The sequence below is a fragment of the Aulonocara stuartgranti genome (genome assembly GCF_965226115.1).
Source record: "Aulonocara stuartgranti genome assembly, chromosome: 10".
NCBI lineage: Eukaryota > Metazoa > Chordata > Actinopteri > Cichliformes > Cichlidae > Aulonocara > Aulonocara stuartgranti.
Genome location: NC_138946.1, coordinates 33,109,191 through 33,129,046, shown reverse-complemented (window position 1 = coordinate 33,129,046; position 19,856 = coordinate 33,109,191). Strand labels below are relative to the sequence as shown.

Here is a 19,856-nt window from a genome sequence, read left to right as displayed (position 1 = left end):
GAAGCCATATATGAACACGATGCAGAAATGCCACTCTGACTCAAAGCTCATTCAAACTGAAGTCTTTTGTGCTAAAAAAAAAAGCCTTGTTCAAATGCCTGCATCTCTGACTGCATGGTGGTGCATTTGTGCTTATTGAATCAACGGTTTTCACATCCGGAAAGCCGCCATCAGCACTTTAAGGTCTATACAGGTGTAACATATACTCCCATCCAGGTGATGTTTTTTTATTTTTTATTTTTTGTACATATTTTAGGAGGACAGTGCTAAAAAGCTCGCTGCATCTATTACAGCAGACTGTGTGCTGAACTGGCCTTCCTGCAATCCTTTGTTTGGGATGCTCCACACTGTTTAACACAAACCTGTCCCAACTTTTTTGAGACACTTTGCTTCTATTTAATTCAAAATAAAATCATACATTTTCTCACTTTAAACTTTTGATATGTCTTCTATGTTCTGTTGTAAATAAAATAAAGTTTTATGGGGTTTGCACTTCATTGCATTCTGGTTTTATTTACGTTACACCTGCTACTCAGCATCTCGATATTACGGGGCTGTAACTCCATGTCACAGAGAAACTAGCGAGCTTTTCCCTCTTTGCTCAGTATACTTGAATCCCTGATTTTTGAGTTTTGCCTGTGGAAATGGCTAAAGTGTGCTTTCTGCAGCTGTGGCTGAACTTTGGCAAGCAGGCTGTATACAGGCGTAAGGACACAATTTGGCCTAGCAGATATTATGGACAATAGCTTGTGCAACATCCTGTCACTAAAAAGGACGACTAATGCCTTCATTTTATTGTAACCGTTTGGCTGTACCTTAGCATAATGGAGTGTGAGCCCTAGGGAGGTTTCCTTTGCCCCGGGCTACATGACTAATGTGATGGCAGAGAATGACTTAATCCTTTATCCATCAGGGCGTGAGGTACCAGAACAGACTCAAGGCTTAACAGAAGACATGACAAACCAACAGGAAGAAAAACAAATAACTTTTGTGATTTTGTAAATCAGGAACAGTCCTGAAAGCTACTGGAGAATTCCACAACACCAAAGATGGTGGGAGATTTATCATTTCCAAGGGAAGCAAAAGGAGAAAGAAAGCAAACGTTTTCATAGTTAAAAAAAAGATCTGATTGAACTGGTGATTATATGCATGCAGTGTTTTATGTTCCAGTGGCCACTGAAGCGAACATTTGTTTTGATCATGATTCAAAACTGCTGCAGAAGAACTTTTGTTTAAAAAAGGAAAAGGTGGATACAAATCAAAGCAGGTACAAATCAGCTCCCGCAATCCTAGAATTAGTTAACATCACCAGTATATAAGACGTTTAATAAATACTAGCGTGTGGTGTGCCTGTTCAAAGGAGTCACAGGAGACTTTTTACACGTGCTCTGTGCAAAGACAGTAAAGTTAACTAATTTAGGTCCATCTTAAACCACGACAAACAATACAAATCCCTCACATTAATCAAAGTTCTGGGGATTAGCACTGGTTGGTCAGCTTTAGCTTTACCGGCATGATGACTTCCTTCAAACTGCGGGCAAGAGCAGGCAAAATCCTTTAAGAGATCCTTTTCTCTTTTCAGTAGTGCACAGGCTCTCTTACAGACGACCCAGCAGTCTGAGACGCAAAGGTCAGAGATATATGCAAACAGCCTTGACCTTGCTGGGGCCTTGTACATGTCAGCATGCCAGAAAGATCCCTATCTCCAATATTTTGACTATAAGCATGAATGAGTGATGGGCACAGACTACATCTATCTCTTTGCTTCACTTTTGACAGTTCAAAGAGGCATGCTCCCACAAACATCATGATGCACGGCCTTGCCCCGTACAAAGTTCATCTATTAAATCTAAAATATCAAACCATGCACTGTTACAGTGCTTGTAATATGTCAGAATACTGATATATGCCTGTTAGTAGAATTACCCTTAGTGTCTTTTACAAAGATCTCACATTGTTTGCTAAAGTATGTGATGACATAAAAGTGATGTTAACAACTGTGACAGCTGCCTAGAAACTACGCGTCTCTGTTGTGGTTTGTGTCGTTCTGCCGGGGCTGATTGGCTGCATGTGCTACACCTGGGGCCAGTGAGCTTGGTTATAAAGGCTCCCTTCTTTGCTCACTGCTTTGATTTGGTTTCCTTGGTTAAAGCAACTCAGCTAAGTTTGTGTTGTAGCAGCTCGTGCCTGCTGTTTGCTACTGACAAACACATTTTTCTCCACCCGGTTCTACATCATCCTGTCTGCCTCTGTTTTGCCGTACTGTGACACAATTAGCTTTGTGGAACAATTGGCTTCACATCTACTTTGCTCAACAGGCAAAATCTGACTTTTTGTTTTGAAATGGTTAACAGTGCTGGTGATAGTGTCGCTGTGGTCTGGCAATCTGCTGTTGACCAGCTTGGACTTACAAGGGTATAATCTGGTTCTCCCGGAGACCCTGACAGGTGGTGAGCAGAGAGTTATGAGTTTATTGGAGTAGCTGTAGTGACTCGTAAAACACCGTTTTGTAAGAAGTTATGGTCACCGAGCTGTCTTTGCCTTGTGCTTTGTGTGTTTGGAGCTTGGTTGTACCTACACCTGTTTGTATGAGGTTGCTACTGTTCTGTCCCTGTTAGGCCTACGAGCCGTTTATTCTCTTTTAGGCAGTTAAAATGTCAGTGCTGCTGTTTGGTTGTGTGAGGTTCCAGCTGTTTTCCATCCATTGTTCTGTCTTGATGGACGCTCAATCATCCAGGTAAGGAAATCCCCAAAGGTTGATTCTGTTCATCCGGACGTTTTCAGTGGGAGAAACGTTTCGTCACTCATCCAGGTGACGTCTTCAGTCTCAGCTGACTGCAGGTTTCGCCAATCTTATAAACAGGACATTTGCATAATGACTGAAACCAGCCCACTGAAGGAAAAATGGGCTGGGAGGCCAGTTGGTCATGAGAATTTGCATATTCATGATCAAAAAACTGATCAAAAAAAGCTGCATTCTGCAGGCTCATTGGGCACCGCTGAATCATCTGACCCTGCGGCTGGGTTGGCTTCTGAGCAGCAATGAGAAATTAAACTGAAAAACAAAAACTAAAATATCAATGAAATTAACTGGAAAGGTTTAGGCTCAGTATGAGTAACATAAATGCTGACGGTCTGGCCTGTGTCTCTCCTGGGCCTTGGCTTTCTCCTCATTGCATGAGTAATCTGCATTTAGTGCCCCAGGGTAGGATTCGCCCTGTAAGCATAAAGCAAACAGTCTGATGCTCATTTAGCTGATAGCTTGGAAGACCAACTCAGACTGTGGCATTTAGCACAGATGCAGAGATACCTGATGTCCCTGAAGTTATAGAGGTGATGTGTGACATGGGGTATTTTGGTATTTGGATTTCCATAACACTTACAACTAAGACGGGTGAGGCACCTGACCTACCCCAGGCATTACCCATTTCCAGAGTTTGGAGAGAAATGCACTTCTGTCATTTCAATCTGGGTAAATTATTTTACACCAGGGTTTCACAGGTCTTTGAAACACGGGAAATGGTGCAACTGCATGTTTCAGCTGTGCTGATGGGAGAAACCTTCCTCATTTGCTGGTCTGGTTGTGTAAGTTTCTACCTGTCGGCATTCTGCGGGACTCTGCTACTGAACAAAATCCATTTTTGGCAACCAGGAAGAGGTTTGTGCTTCTTCTGGGCTCCATGGGTCACTGCAGTTATAGATTTTGTAAGAATGTTTCATCTGTGTTTGCTCTGACTTTACTTTTAAAGGCTAAGACGAAGTATGTGTGGTATTCTGCGTCAGCAAACTAACTTTAAAAGTGCTTCTCCAGGCACTGGAGTTGCTGAGTCACCGAGTGGGACATGCTGGCTGGGTTGTTGCTGCTGTAAATTTGGTGAGTATGATAAAATTGTAACGAGTAAATATTTTGAACTTACTAGTATAAATAAGGGGGGACAAGGTTAAGGATGTTTGATTCAGGTGCTGTCCAGGTTCCCGATGGGAATCCCGCCTCAGACACTTTGTTCCTACAGGTTGTCACACAACCCGTAAGGACAAAGTGTCTGTTTTGGTTTTTGTGTTGCGGGTTGTGCTCTGTTTTACAGGAGCTGATTAAAGGAGCTATTGGCTGCATGACCTACACCTGGGCCTGTGAGCTGGGTTATCAAAGCTTCCTCCTGTCTGCTAAAACCTGTTATCTTTTGCTCACTGCCCGGATTTATATACCAGATTCCTGAATTAGCGCTTAGCTACAGGATGCATAAGAAAAAGGAGACGTTTTTAAGGCTCCGTCATACACCCGTGCATGCTTTACACTACTGACAAACAAGTTCTGTTTGTTCTATGCGGTAGTATTAGTTCCCACCTTGTCCAGCCACTCTGCTTTGTTGGGAAAAGAAATGCATTCATCATCAGAATCATTAAATCAAAGTAAAACTACAATTATGCGATTCTCTAATTGTAACACAAGTTCAGATAGATATAGATGACGGGGACGCCGGAACAGTGGCATAAAATAAGCCTGAAGTTTCATAAAACATCCATAAAGTTCCAAAAGGCATTTTAATATCAAGTTACTGACTAAAGCTAAACACATTCTGGAGCACAAATCACTCACGTTTTCTGTTTACCGGTTTGACTGCTTGAATTATTGTGTATTTTTATCTATTTCCTCATCATTTTCTAAACTCTTTTAAAGCAGATGACAGTTTGAGAGGGGAAGCGTGTCCTTACTTCACTAAAAGATTTTGCATCTCTGTGTGAGGAGTGAAGCTGTGGACCGGATTGAGTGATAAACTGAAGCGTGTCCAAGCATGACCCAGTTTAAAAGCAGCACAAATTTTTCTTTTTGCAACGTAGAATGACCTTTGACCCACTACTTACACACTACATGTGTGTGTATATCTGTAAATACAGGCTTTGCTTTGGTTTTGGTGTTTAACATGTTCATAATTAAACCTCATATCTATATTTAGCGATATCTAAACTGGTGTACCCAGTAATATTATACTGGTGCTGTGAAGGCTGTCCCACCGGTTCATAAAGAATACAACGATGAGTCAGACTTCTTCTTCAGAGACTGCTTCTAAAAAAACACGGTCAAAGCTCTTTGCCTGTGAGTTTCCTGTCCAGGCCTGTGAACAGGAAGAGGTTGAGCACAACTCTCCTCAGAGCTCTGATCGTCTCCTGTTTGAGCAATTCAACTTAAATTCAGAGGCATAAAAAATTCCCAAAAACCAATAATGCAGAAGAATCAAAATTCACAGTTCAGCCAAGTATCACAATAAAGTAACACAAAGATGGATACATATCAATCTTCCTCTCAGTCTTCCTTGTTTGACTGCAAGTTTGTCATCACTGAGACTGTATTTGGTTACGATCTATCTCGGCGCTCTGTCTCTGACAGTTAAGCGGCATCCTGCCAGTTCATAATCTCCGTTTAGGGCCAGATAACGTTCTAATCTTTGGATTTTAGTGTCTTTTTTTCCCTAGTATTTCAGATAGGGTCCTTTGCATTGTGTGGAAACGGGTGTGTCAGACTGGTCAGGGGATATTTGAGGGGAGGCATTTAATCAGTCAGGCAGTTAGTTCCTCTTCTCTGGGCTCGACTCCAGCGTTTTGAGGACTTGAGACTGGAGGGTTCACTGGAACAAGATTTAAGGTTAAATAAAAACAAATCGAGGGCTCTCCTTTGAATGTAAATGATCGCTGTGTATCTGCATATATATATATATATATATATATATTGCAAGTTTTTTCAAAAAGGTCTCAAAGACTTTAGAGTCAGACCTGTTACAGATCGTCAACTTTTCTTTATTATCAGGTGTGTTTCCAGAATCACTAAAAACTGCTGTAATCAAACCTATACTGAAAAAGGACAATCTTGACAAGACACAAATGAACAACTACAGGCCGATCTCAAATCTCCCGTTTTTAAGTAAGATCATTGAAAAAGCAGTTTCTCAACAGCTCAGTTACTTCTTAAAACAGAATAATTGCTACGATGCCTTCCAGTCAGGTTTTAGACAGAACCACAGCACTGAAACCGCTCTGACCAAAGTGTTTAATGACATATGTCTGAATACAGACAGTGGAAAAATGTCAGTCCTAGTTTTACTGGATCTCAGTGCAGCATTTGATACAGTTGACCACAACATATTACTCAAACGACTGGAGAACTGGACAGGTCTTTCAGGAACTGTACTAAACTGGTTCAAAACATACTTAGAAAACAGGAAATACTTTGTATCAATAGGTAACTTCACATCTGAGCAGACAAGTATCACATGTGGAGTTCCCCAAGGTTCCATCTTGGGACCCCTTCTGTTTAACATTTACATGCTCCCACTGGCACAGATTATAAAGAACAACAAAATAAACTACCACAGCTATGCAGATGACACACAAATATATATCACAATGTCACCAGGAGACCGAGGCCCTGTACAGGCTGTTGGTAAATGCATTGAGGAAATCAATGACTGGTTGTGCCACAATTTTCTCCAGCTAAACAAAAACAAAACTGAGGTAATAGTCTTTGGCGCCAAAGAAAAACGATTACAGGTCACCAGAGAACTTCAATCTATACATCTAAAAACCACAAACCAGGCGAGAAATTTGGGTGTAGTGATGGATGCAGACCTAAACTTAGAAAAACACATTAAGACAATAACAAAGTCAGCTTACTATCACCTCAAGAATATATCAAGGATAAAAGATCTGATGTCTCAACAGGACCTGGAAAAACTAGTCCATGCATTCATCTTTAGTAGGCTTGATTACTGTAACAGCATCTTTACAGGTCTACCTAAAAAATCAGTCAGACAACTACAGCTCATTCAGAACTCTGCTGCTCGAGTCCTCACTAAGACCAAAAAAGTGGACCACATCAGTCCAGCTCTGAGGTCCTTACACTGGCTGCCTGTCCGTCAGAGGATAGACTTTAAAGTTCTGATGCTGGCCTATAAAGCTCTGAATGGTTTAGGACCAAAATACATCAATGACCTCCTGACCTAGTATGAACCATCCAGATCCCTCAGGTCATCTGGATCCGGTCTTTTATCAGTTCCCAGAGTCAGAACCAGACACGGAGAAGCTGCATTCAGCTTTTATGCTCCTTATATCTGGAACAAACTCCCAGAAAGCCTCAGATCAGCTGAAACACTCAGTTTATTTAAATCCAGGTTGAAGACTCACCTGTTCTCAGCTGCATTTGAATAAAGCACCAAATCCACACTTTATCTTAAATTTCAAAACTTACATTTAACTACTGATTTTATCTACTGTTCTGATTTTATCTGTTTTGATTTTATATACTGTTGTTTGTTTGTTTGTTTGTCTGTTAATTAGTTAGTTAGTTTATTTGCTTGTTTTAATCAATTTTAAATCATGCTTTTTATTTGTTCTTGTTTCTAATGTCTCTGTAAAGCACTTTGAATCACCTTGTTGTTGAATTGTGCTATACAAATAAACTTGCCTTGCCTTGCCTTATGTTAGGAATTTGTTGGTGTTGTTATTTGCAGAATGCTGCTTCTTTCTTTATTGCTCGCTCTTTAACCTGGAGTCAGTCCGTACGGTCTAATTGCCTGGTCAGCATTCAGTAACACCAACAAGAATAGAAAGCTTATTGCTGTTAAGTAACTGAAGATGAACTAATTTAGATTAAACACACATTGCTTGGGCAGCATGAAGGTTACTGCCATTGCCTCATAGCAAGAAGGTCCTAGTTTGAATCTGCTGTCTGACCAGGGCCTTTCTGTGAGGAGTTTTGTGTGTTCTCTCCACGTACTCTGGCTTCTTCCCACTGTCCAATGACATGCAGTTAGTGGGGTTAGGTTAACTGGTGATTCTAAGTAGATAGGTCACATAGGTGTGAATGGTTTCGTCCCCTGCCTCTTGCCCTTTGGCAGCTGGTATAGGCTTAAGCTCCCCTGCAACCCTGAATTGGATGAGCAGAATAAAGTGGATGGCTAGACATCTTTCTCTAATCTGAATTTGTTCTGAATGAACACAATAACATATGTTTTAGTGCCGTAGATGCTTACAGGTCAGACAGTTTTGGGTAGTGTAATATTATTCCTCGTCCAAACATTTGAAGCTGGCTTTCCTCACGTTTGATATCCCCTTATGAAATTTCTGCAAACCTACTCGGGGTCACTTCTGGTTTGAACAAGTTGAACACGCTGACAGCCACAAAGCTGAGCTCAGCGAGTTATATGCGTTGCATTCTTCACATAACTACACACGCTGCTTAATACATGGGCCAACAGAGAACACCTACAAAACAAACTCAGCTAAAAATAGCCGGTCATTGCTAATAGTTATTTTGAGTGTTTTATTCTGAAACTCCAGAGTGGGTGAAAAAGCAATACTGTAAGTTATTGTCCAACACAAACTTAACTGGATGCTGCGATTGGGCAACAAGAGAAGATTATCTGAAGATGAGACGCATCACCAAGCAACGCATAAGACAGAGTGCTATGTACACAAAGCAGAGACATCACGTTGCAGATATTTAACAGGCTCATTTTCTGGGTCTCTGCAAACATGAGCTTAAAAAAACCCAGAACAATTATATCAGCCAGCCGCTATGTTTCTCTGGTTACAAAAAGCTGAGCCCTTGAGGCATCAGCAGTGGCATGTTAGCTTTAGAGTACGATGAAAAGTTAAAGTGGTCTGAGGAATTAGCCAACAGGCTGGAATTGCAGGTAGCACATCAGCGCCCCTTCTCGCTCATTCATCATCTTGGAGCCTGTGATCCCCCTCAGGGGCAGTTCCCATGGTCTGCGCCAAGCTGAATATGCTCCTCAGCAGAGCTGAGGCATAAAAATAATAATAACACTCCAGGTGAGGCTGCAGATGCAGACACGCCAACTGCGCCTGACATAAGGCTTATAATGCCTGCACACGTGCAGCTGGAGCAGTCGGCAGAGACCCGCCGACTGCGAAACACGACACGAGCTGTCGAGAGAACCTTCTCAGAAAGCACTTCTTGAATTTTGCTTTAGAGGAACAAGACTGCACAAAAGATATGTTGTGGAGGAGAGTGGAATGACTTTGTTGCACAAACACTCGTGTTGATGCTATCAAAGTTTCGTTCCCATTTTGAGTGAACGAGTTAAATCTGTGCTTTCTCTCGCTGCAAAAGATTTAAGAACATGGAGATAAATTGGGCTATTGCACAAACATTACCTTGAAAATTATGCACAATTTAGCTAACCATTAAAGCACGAGGAACTATAGTTAGTTTGATCTTACCACGTCTGACTTTTCATGCATGTCGTTTTTATTTGATCTTCTTTCTTACAAAATGCAAAAAGGAAACAAACACCAGGGTCCAACAAAAGATTTTCAGATGTTTAATGGATGTTGCACTGATATGTAACAAGTTGAAGAACACTGAATGCTTTTTTCCTAAAACGCTCGATGAGTCAGTTTTTGTGAATCTATTAAAAATAACTTACAGGCATGCCAGCTGCAGTAATGATCGTGTAAAAGGATTCCAAGAGGACACGGGACACATGCTTGTTACGTACAAAGAAAACAAAAGAAACCAAAATGTGTTTGTTAGGTAAAAAAAAAAAAAGTAAACAACATTTTTAATTCAAACACAAAATGGTATTAATACTTTCTATTTACAGTATGTATTTACAACAATATTACAGTGCTTGTAGGGCACAATTAAAAAAAATTAAAAGACTGGAATACTATCCCATGCCTATTTGTGAGGCAGCAGAGGATTAGCATGGAAAAACACCAAACCAAAACAGTCCTGTACAGTGTTTTTGCTCCTGTTAGCAGGGAGCGGAGGCACAGTGTGCACTGATGGATTGTGGGCAGTCTTTGTCACCGTGCTCCGTCAGTTTGAGAATGACAACTTTCCTCTGGAGGTGCCTAGCTTCTGCTGGTGCGGGCTCTTCGGCTGCTGGTTGCACAGAGCTCTCTGTAACTAAGTCCTGGCAGTCCTGCGGCAGCAGCATAGTAATGATGTTCGAGTGTCCGCCCTGCACCGCCAGGTGTAAAGGGCTGAGGCCCTGCTCATCTGACAGGCTGCCACCGTCTGGACAGTGATTGAGCAGCTCTTTCAGGACTTCACAGTGTCCACCCTCTGCCGCCATGTGGCAGGGCGTGCGTAGGGCGCTGTTAGCTTTGTAGGGGTCTGCCCCTTCTTCTATCAGCATCTTGACTGTGGGCAGGTGGCCCCGCTGGGAGGCTAGGTGGAGGGGAGTGAGTCCGTGGGCGCTCTGAGCATTGATATCTGCCTGGTGTTTGATCAAGAGCCGAGAGGTGCTGGTGTGACCCGTTTCAGCCGCCACATGTAGCGGCGTCTTTGATCCAACTGATGTCATGTGGACGTCGGCTCCCAGCTCAATCAGGATCCGTGCCACTCGATACTGCCCCCTCTGAGAAGCCAGGTGCAGCGGCGTGCGCCCATCTGTCGTTTGACCATCTACGTCGGCGCCGGCTTGCTTAACCAGCAGTTTGACGATGCCCAGATGCCCTTGCCAGGCAGCATAGTGGAGCGGCGTCCAGTTGTCCTTGCCCTTGATCTGAACATCAGCACCACGGCTCAGCAGCACCCTGAACACATTTTCCTGGCCATGCTGGCAGGCCACGTGAGCTGGCGTGCGTCCCTGTCCGTCGGTCTCGTTGATGGCCGCCGCCCGGTCGAGCAACAGGCGCGTGATAGCCTCGTCGCCATTTTGGGCTGCCCAGTGCAAAGCTGTGTACTGGTCCTCGTCTTTGGCATTCACATTGGTGCTGCGCCGGCCGAGCAGAAGCTCTGCCAGTGACTTCAGGTGCTTCTCTGTGGCCAGGTGAAGGGGTGTGGAGCCGCGGCCGTTGGCGAGGTTAGGATTTGCGTTGTTCAGGAGGAGGAATTTGACAGCCTCCTCGTTACCCAAGTTGATGGCATGGTGGAGCAGACTGTCTCCTCCGTCAAGGAGAAGGTCGACATCCTGAGGCTGGAGGATCTTCATCAGCTTGGCAGTGTCTTTGTTCCTGATGGCCTCACACAGTTTTCGTTTCTGGACCTCAGCAGAATCTGAGCAGTAAGGAGGAAAAGTGATAAATAATGATACATTTTTTCGTGTTACTTTATATAATTCACAGGAGAGGTCTTTGATGCACGCTTACCGTATGTGCCTTCTTTCTCAAAAGACAGCGTGATAGAGTCTTGGGACGAGAAGGCAGAATCTGCAGAGGAAATCCCAGACAGTCTCTTGCAGGTGCTCTCTTTGCTGTGACAGCTGTCCTCCTTCACGCGATCAAAGCTCCTAGAGATCCCAGAATCCACCTGGCTCAGAAGCTCAGACAGGCTGTAATCCTTCTCGGGTAACATGGCTGACTTCGGACGCACTGGCTTGTTTTCATTAACCTGTAGAGCAAAAAAGGCAGGTAGGGTAGTGCGGTTTGACACAATGTTACAGTATACAGTGTGTAACACATACGAAATGGGTGTGAAAGTTCACACAGCTGATTTATCTAAACACTACTGATAGGAGCCATCAGTTCCTGTGAACAGGATGTTTGTTTCCAGTCACGTACACAACAGCACACAGAGTTTTAACAATGCCATCAGTCTACATTCCTCGTATGTGATGCAATGATTGGTCAGGATCAAACATAAGAATTATGTCTGGAGCTCTGTAAAGATAAGCCTCTCGTTGTCTGGATGAGTAGTTAAATATTAATGGCAGAACACATCAGCTGAGAGAGACTGAAGTATAGAACCACTGAGAGGGGTCACGTTTTAAATTCAGGCTAAAATGTGTAAGAGAGTACATGGCTATGTCTTAGAAAAAACAAAAAGAACATTGACATGTAGCTTCGTCATGTAAAAGCAGTAAAAGCTTCGCCGTCGTATCGTACCTGGTCACCCGTGAGTGCTTTAGGGGTCATGGGCTCTGGGTCAGATGTTGATAACCTGGGTGATTTGGGTTCCTCCTGAGGTTTAGAGCAGAGCTCCTCGGCTTCAGATGTGATTTCTGGAACAACAACGTCTCAAGGTCAGGTTGCATTAACAGCAGGGATGGGATTATGCAATACAAAAAGGAAGAAGAGCGCCATAGCACTGCCTTTCACACAGCCAGTGAGGGAACAGAGTGTGCAGTTCAAGGGACAAGCTCATTCCTATAGTGCTAACGAGGGTTGACCACTGTTTGTTAGCAGGTAGAGGCACAACCTACCCTGGAAGCTGGGTCTGGCTTCGGGCTTTGTGGCCCAGCATCGCTGCATGAGGGTCAGGAAGCCTGTGCAGGCTGAAGGTCGACATCGTGGCACCGCTCCCAGGTCTGGACGCACCCCTTTCACCACCTTCACCATGATCTGCAGGATATTGTTCTCTCCTGAGGGGCAAAATCATGCAGTACTTCAGTTTCTAAAAGTCCTTTTTGTTTCACTCAAAAAGCACGTGGTCACGTGGTCTGAGTCTGCTATAATGCTTTTTCTGGTAATGACACATAGAACCAGCGTCTATCGTTATGCCATCATCGCTTCTTTATCGTCGCCATCGTCCTCAGAAAGAGAAGTGCGTGGTCTGTTGTTTCCCACGGAAGCACTCCGAGCTCCTCGTCTAGCCAATTCTATCTAAATGTGGGATCAGCCAAGTCAGTGATTCAGAACAAACAGGTGGAGGCTTTACAGCTACTTCACCTCCTATTGTAGCCGTAATACCCTTTGCAGGTGGAGGAGGAAAACGGGAAGGGATGGTAACCAGGCCACTTATCACTTTTTAATTATATCTGGATCAACAGAGGCGGTGCCAGTGCCAACCCAGCTACCTCACCTTGGCACCGGGCTTCAGAAAGTGAACTGCTACCTGATACGCCTGGGAAAAAAACATCGTGCTTGCCAGTCTGGCCCTGTCCACCTGCCTCCTCTGGAATTTACAGAGTAAACACGAACTACAGCTTCTGTGTGCAGAGCCACACACACACACACACACACACACACCTTGAAAGGTGCAACTATTTTTACCTTGTGTTAACTGGAAATTTAGAGAGTCGATTCCAGCAAGTAAAATGATACAACTAGATTGAAAGTCGATTTATTAAGTAGAAGATTGTGTAGAATTGGAGTTTAGAGCTTCTGTTATAAATAAGCAAACTTGTTAATAACTTATTTAGCCAGTTCAGCCATCTCTTGTGGCCAAACTAGAGAAAAAAGTATTTCTATTGAGTACATTTATGGTCCATCTGTCAAGCAGAGCCACTCCAGTGGAAAATGGGGAGACACTAAGTTGAGGGGAAATTTTAAAAAAAGGTTTTCTGATGATAACAACGCTGACCTGTTTTCTCAAACTCATCATGGACCTTTTATTTGTTACTGATTGTTTACAGATGTTACAGAGGTAGGGGAGGCATGCCACACGAACTACTAGACCTGCTGTTCTAGCTAAACTATCAGACTGACATTGGTGATCATAAAAGACACGGTTGGATGGACATCTTGTTGGATGGCTCACCTTGATAGGGTTTCTTCTGTGTGAGAATCCCCCAGATCACGATGGAGAAACTGGAAAACAGGCAAAAATATACATATAAATATATATAAATCTTTCATGGAATAGGTCTGAGATGTCAGGTTGTGCAGCAGAAGACTGTGTAAATAAAGTACATTTACCCTACTCTACAAGTTCTACTTTAGGGAATGAAATTTCCATTTCCACTGTAGGAATAAGTTACTTATTTCCCTTAACAGACAAAGTATCATACCAAATCCATGTGATTAATCTTAGTGTGAGTCAGAGCTTAACTGAACACACAAAATGTCCCAACAACAACAAAAAAACCCCTGCGTTCACACAAAAAGCTTGCATGCAAAATGCATGAAAAAAAAAGCCCAACCTGTAAACATCGTGCTTGGTGTCCGACACTCTGTCCTTCTCTATGATGCTCTCAGGAGGAAGGTAGGCAATAGTGCCGCAGAAGCCGTCTCTACTGATGTCATCAGCCCGTGACAAGCCGTTCCAGCGGGCCAGCCCAAAATCAGATATCTGAGACAGAAAGAGATCAGATAAGACCCTCCAACAGAGCAACCCCTCTGCCTTTCTCATGAAACACCACGGCAGTGATGACTAACTTTGCCCGCTGACTATGACAGGCTGCTAAGCTCTTATTATGTGCACTCAGCGGTATGATGAGGGCAACCCAGCCATGTCCCAGCCTGCAGGAGAGGAGAGGCCCTTCAGATTTGTGTTGGGGAGTGCACACCCACACACACATACACACACACAGACAAGGAGATTTAATAGGAGCTAAATTAATCCTGTTGGGACAAGCCCAGGTGAGGTGTTTACATCCAGGTATTAAACACTAGAAATGACGGTTCCCACCCATTACTCTTAGTACAGCTTAGCTGTTTTGGTTGGACAGAGGCTAGGAGACACCTGTAGACAAAAAACATGTGCAGGACTAATTTAAGAATGATGAAGGGGAGCAGAAAAGCACCTCATGACTGGGATTTCTCCTGAAAGTGCCAAACAAACAGTTTTAAAACAAAGAGGGCTGTGGTTTCACTTCATGTCTGAGCTTTCTTCTAGCATTAAAACATGACATCATCACATTTCCATAAACATACTGTAGATTTCCATAGTTGCTTATTCCATTACAAATTACAGAAAGCAAAAGGATCGTGCAAACAACAACAAACACACACCTGGGTCAAAACTACAGATCACAACAAACTGTGTGCGTGTGTTTCCTCCCTTCTAAGCTTCATCACAAACTCTCTACCTTGACGTGATAGTGAGCATCCAGCAGGATGTTGGCCGGCTTCAGGTCCAGATGGAGCAGCGGTGGGTTCATGCAGTGCAGGAAGTTCATTCCCACCGCAGTCTCGTGGATGATGCGAAAGCGGAGCTCCCAGGGCAGCGGCTCATTGGCCAGCAGGGTCTCCAGTGAGCCGGTCTCCATGTACTCCATGACCAGCCCCTGGGGGTCTTCACAGATCCCGTACACAGGCAGGATGTATCGGAACTTGGCTGCCTCCATCTTTTTAGCTTCCTCGAGCAGCTCGGAACGATCCCTGTGTTCAAGGAGGAAAATAAAAATAAAAGATCACGGACTACACAACACTGCATTTTATTGCGTTTCCTGAACCAGGCTCTGTCGCTGAGGGTGACCCAGCAGTTCTTAACAGTGCAAAAAAACATCCACCAGTTTACTGCTGCTTTTCCACTCATCCACTCATCCTGGGGGTTTGGGGGAGGGTGGGGGTGCCGCAGCTGAAATCTGTTTTGAAGTTATTTGGGTGATCGCTTTTTTAAAACAAAGGCTCACACATTCCTCGACTCATGCTTATCTATCAAACCTGCCCTCCCATAAAACATTAACATGATGACTTTGAAGTCACGCTTTGCTCATTAAGCTGCAATAGTTGGTATAACTTTTTGTCCTAACCAAAATTCCTGCACATCACACATCATCCTTACTGAGCTCTTAGCTATGCCAAATATTTATGAACATTAACCTTGAAGGGTGTAGAGGCGTGACCTCTGTATACAACTATAATCCAGGTCTTCCCCGGCTGGTGGTTCTGCTCAAGACAGTCCACCTTGGTCTGCAGAGCATGTGGAGCTCAAACCCAGCTCTTGTTCTCTGCCGCTCAACCTTTGTGCACAGTGCCCCTTATCAGTCTGCCGGGCCTGCTGACATACCTCAAACACAATTGTGTGGGCCATTCATGACCTCACTGCATGCCTTAAGCAAAGGTTGCTTTTAAAATGGAGCCTCTTGATGAGAGAGAGATAAATCACTGTTCATGAGTTTATTTGTAGGAATGTGCTCCAGAGGCAGAGCTGGAGTAGGGCTTCTGTTTTTCTATCATCAACGAAAAGAAATTAGACGAACATAAGAAAGTTCGAAACATAGTTTGTCATTAATTAAAAAATATATATAAAGAAGTGTGTGTCTGGTTATAATAGTTCTTTGTGGCAGTACAAGTGAAGGAGGTACGGATCTCCCCGAATCTGCCTGGTAGGAATAATCAAACATGTCATGGAAGAACGGGCTAGCGCTTGTTTGCGAAGTACTTCATCTAATCCAAAGTGCTGCTCAGCGGCTCTGCTGAACCAAACAATGTCCCTGTTTTAACAGAGAGGCCCGGTAAGACCGGTTCTGCGGCTTCTCGTATTGTCTGTGCCACACAGTGGCAGCCTGCGACACAGGCACACAAAGGTGGCTTTGAGTCCTGGATGTTATGTGTGGCTGAACGACGGTCGCAGTCAAATGACTGTTTATGCGCTCTGCAGATGTTTGAGGGTGATAGTATCTTTGGTTCAGCCTCATCGGATGCTATAAGTCGCACCGCAGGTTTGGGGGGGAAGTCGTCAAAGTTCCTGTTTTGGTCACAGTGACTAGATAAGAAAATCGGACTGTCTTTGTTGCATCAGTGTAGCTGAGGATTGATGTCAGTGATGATTTATATCAATAAACCAACTTTTTTTTTTTTTTAAATGAAGAGGTCTTATCACCAATCAGCAGCTGGGCTAGGCTCCAGCCCCCCTGTGACCCTGAAGTGGATAAGGGGAAGAAAATGGATGAATGGATCTTGTCAGTTAATATTTCTAATGTGTGGCTGATGAAGTCAGTTTGTGTACGCAGAGTTACATGGAAATGGAAACTTCTCTTCTTCCAAAGCTGGTTTGAGGCAGGTCAGCCTCAAACACACTCGAGAAATGTACAGCTCACTAATTTTCCTTTCATTTGTGAGATCCCGGCAGAGCAAACGAGGGATTTATCAGTCTGAAGTATGAAAGAGAATTCTAGATGGTGATGTAACTTGTAGACCATTCTGCCCACCTATTGAAATGTCCACAACACTGTTTATTGGGGAGATCAGCAGTTAAGCTTTCATAGCAGGAAAAGCAAACAGCTCTCAGCACTGTGGAGCTGCCCCAGAGATCAACCTGCATGTCAGTGCTCCCTCCAACACAACTCAGCAGTGTCGAAATATCCAAACATGCCCTCTTGCTTAGCGTTGAGGCACCTTTACAGCCCCCACAGTGTTTCTAGGCTGGCAGAGGATGAGTCACACATTATCTGGTGTTCACTTTCTCATGCCTGCGTCTAGCATTTGCCCAGAGATTTCTTCAAACGATCACGCTGATATAAAAGGACCTGGTTCAGACTGATTTCTACATCCGGAACTTAGAAAGACCAAAAACACAGGAAGCATCTGAACTATGCCAGAGGACAATACTACTTTTTTCATCAACACCAGGAAAAGATGAACACTAAACAGCTGTGACTTACTTATCATCCACATGAAGGCAGGGAGGGCACTTGATAGCCAGCCATGTTTTCCACTGTACATGCCGCACTTTGTATACTTGTCCAAATCCACCTGAGCCTATTTTCTCCCAGCTTCCAAACTCAGAGGAATCAAAGGTCCTTAACAGCCCCATATTCCCGTGTGGAGAATCCGGGATATCCATATCCATGTTGAGAAACCCGCAAGCAGGGTAAACTCCTTTTTCTTCTTTGACTCCAACCACAAAATCAGAGGAAGTGTACACTCACACACCACCTACCTACTTGTGGGCTCTTCCTTGTTTTTCCCCTCGTCTAGCTCAGCACAGCTCCTCCCTCTATTCAGGTGAAAAGGAGGGGCTGGGCCTGTGTTGCTGCACTGTGACATCATACCCTGGTTTTGAAACACAGAGCAGAGATGGAAAAGTTCACTGGAGGAACTTGACAAGCCACACCACACTGCCACCGAAAGGCTTTACACATGTGCTTTCCAAATGTCCTGAAGTCCCACGCTGTCTCATATATGCTCCGAGAAAGCAGGAGAACGGTCTCTGCAACAAAGCCATGAAGTCAGGAAGCTATTTCATAAACACACCTTTGTCCCACCGTGGTCCATTTTACTGCTAAAGCCGCCTGAGGTGGGTTACGTGATATTGACCCAGCGGTTATAGAATGTGTGGACTCATCTTTTGCTCAGCTGAGGGAACAATGTCTTCTGTTACAGCTGTTACAGTTACTACCAGTGACAAAGATCTGTGTTATTTAACATATTTCATTTCCATGCAGGCCTTTAATCTCCACATTCTCTGCTACTCCATACATATGCTTTCAATAATTCATATGTTCATTAAATGCCTTCTGCAGATACACCGCATCGATCTAAGGACGCACGCACACAGGAGTTCTGTTTCATATCTGTTGTGTGCTTAAATTCAAATTGTATTCATTTGGGTTGCCAGTTAATGAGTGTGACACTTTTTCCTGTGTGCACCTGTCCTACAGGTGTGTGTTGGATACTTTTTAAGGTCAAGGTCAGAAATAAAATATCAGCTGTGGAGCTGATAGAGCTACAGCATATCTATTCAAGGACACCTCCTGCACGCAGGCACCAGCTGGTAAATTATTTATTTTTGTGCTATCATAAAAAGAAGATTAGCCTGTTATCTGCGACTGCTCTGTTTTAGAAACGTTCTTAGACTGACTTTGGGTTTTTGAAATCATGGGATTATTTTCTGCGAGGTTGGTTCAGGGAGACATTTTGCCTCGAATCCCAAACACCGGATTATAACGTCTCTCGGATTAAGACCTTTTTGCCCTCGTCCCCATTCTCTGCCTTCCCACCTCTCACAGCAGACGAGTGTCGTTCCTCAGCCTCATTCTGCAGAATGACTCTTCCTGTTTAAAGGGAGTTCTTCCTCACCGCTGTCACCAAGTGCATCCTCATAGGTGACATCTGATTGCTCTCTCTCTCTGATATAGTAGCTTCTTTACTTTACTATATAGAGCACCTTGAGGCAACTGTTGTTGTGGAAAACTAAACAGAATAAACATAACGAGCCCCTTCCTCAAATTATTACCTAAACTATTAAATAATAAACATGATTAAGCTTTTAAGTTAAATATGAAAATGATTGTTGTAGTTGAACTATTCCAAAATTCCCTCTCTTGGACTTTACCAAAACAGTGCTCTTCTGGTGTTCTTCAGCTTGTGTGGGCAACGGTACGCGACTGTAAAAGCATGATTTCCCCAAACGTGTGAATTTGTTCTGTGTTGCCGTTTGCTAGTGTCTGACAAACCAACCTCTCTGTTTACCTCTGCTTAAGATGTGATATCACCTCCCTGCACCCCAGAGTTAATGAGAAAACTGGAATGACCAGGTAGGAGGTATAAATATGTTATCTGGGAGGCTGCTGGGACAATGAGCAGATCTTAGTGGTATGTGAGGAGCCAGGCGGCCTGCTGGCTCCCATCACTGCAGCAGTTATCAGTGTTCAGCTCCCTGAGGCTCTGCAGAAAGACCGGGGGAGCGGTTACTGTAGAAGGGGAAAGCTGCAGGGCCTTTTGAGTGTGTGTGCACTCTCTCTTGGTCATTAGAATCAAAGACAAACATGTATGAAATGGTATTAAACGTGTCTTTTTACCTGCTTTTATTTATCTGATTAAAACCAAACCAATCAGGACCGTCTTCTGTTAATCACAAACACAACTAAACCTAAACGATCTGCAACAGGGAGCGCGAGGTAGCGCCAACGGTGTAGAAATATAAATGATTGTCTAATTGATATTAAAACATATAAATGACTGCAGTCTAATGGTTTAAGAATGCCACAGAGGAAGTGTCAGCCTGCGACAGCCTGTGTGTGTTGGCATCGTGTTTGCTTCTGACATCTTTCCAGTATGCTTTGTTCTTCCCATCATGCACTTTGTCCCCTCGGGCTGTGCGTGGGCACACATATTACCATAGATGCAGAAGGCGGTGGCGTGTTTATGAATGTTTTAATGAGTGAACACAATGGGTGCAAGGAATTCAAAGTCGTGAGCAGGAAATCAACATCAAGTAGTTGTCAGTAGAACTTTATCGCCATCTACTGGAGGTAGTTTCATATGAACTCATTGAGCTTGGG

The 19,856-nt window shown here is 43.7% G+C and overlaps 1 protein-coding gene across 1 annotated transcript; it reads right to left on the bottom strand.

Moving 5' to 3' along the window:
- Window positions 1-9,315: 9,315 nt before the first annotated feature.
- On the bottom strand, window positions 9,316-17,547 carry ripk4 (receptor-interacting serine-threonine kinase 4). The gene is made up of 8 exons (XM_082547918.1): window positions 17,235-17,547; window positions 14,715-15,006; window positions 13,827-13,975; window positions 13,445-13,494; window positions 12,168-12,326; window positions 11,851-11,966; window positions 11,116-11,356; window positions 9,316-11,023 (listed from the first exon to the last, which is right to left on the bottom strand). Exons 1-8 carry the CDS (start codon window positions 17,420-17,422, stop codon window positions 9,774-9,776), a joined length of 2,445 nt encoding a protein of 814 aa, XP_082404044.1. The 5' UTR covers window positions 17,423-17,547; the 3' UTR covers window positions 9,316-9,773.
- Between the last annotated feature and the right edge of the window lie 2,309 nt (window positions 17,548-19,856).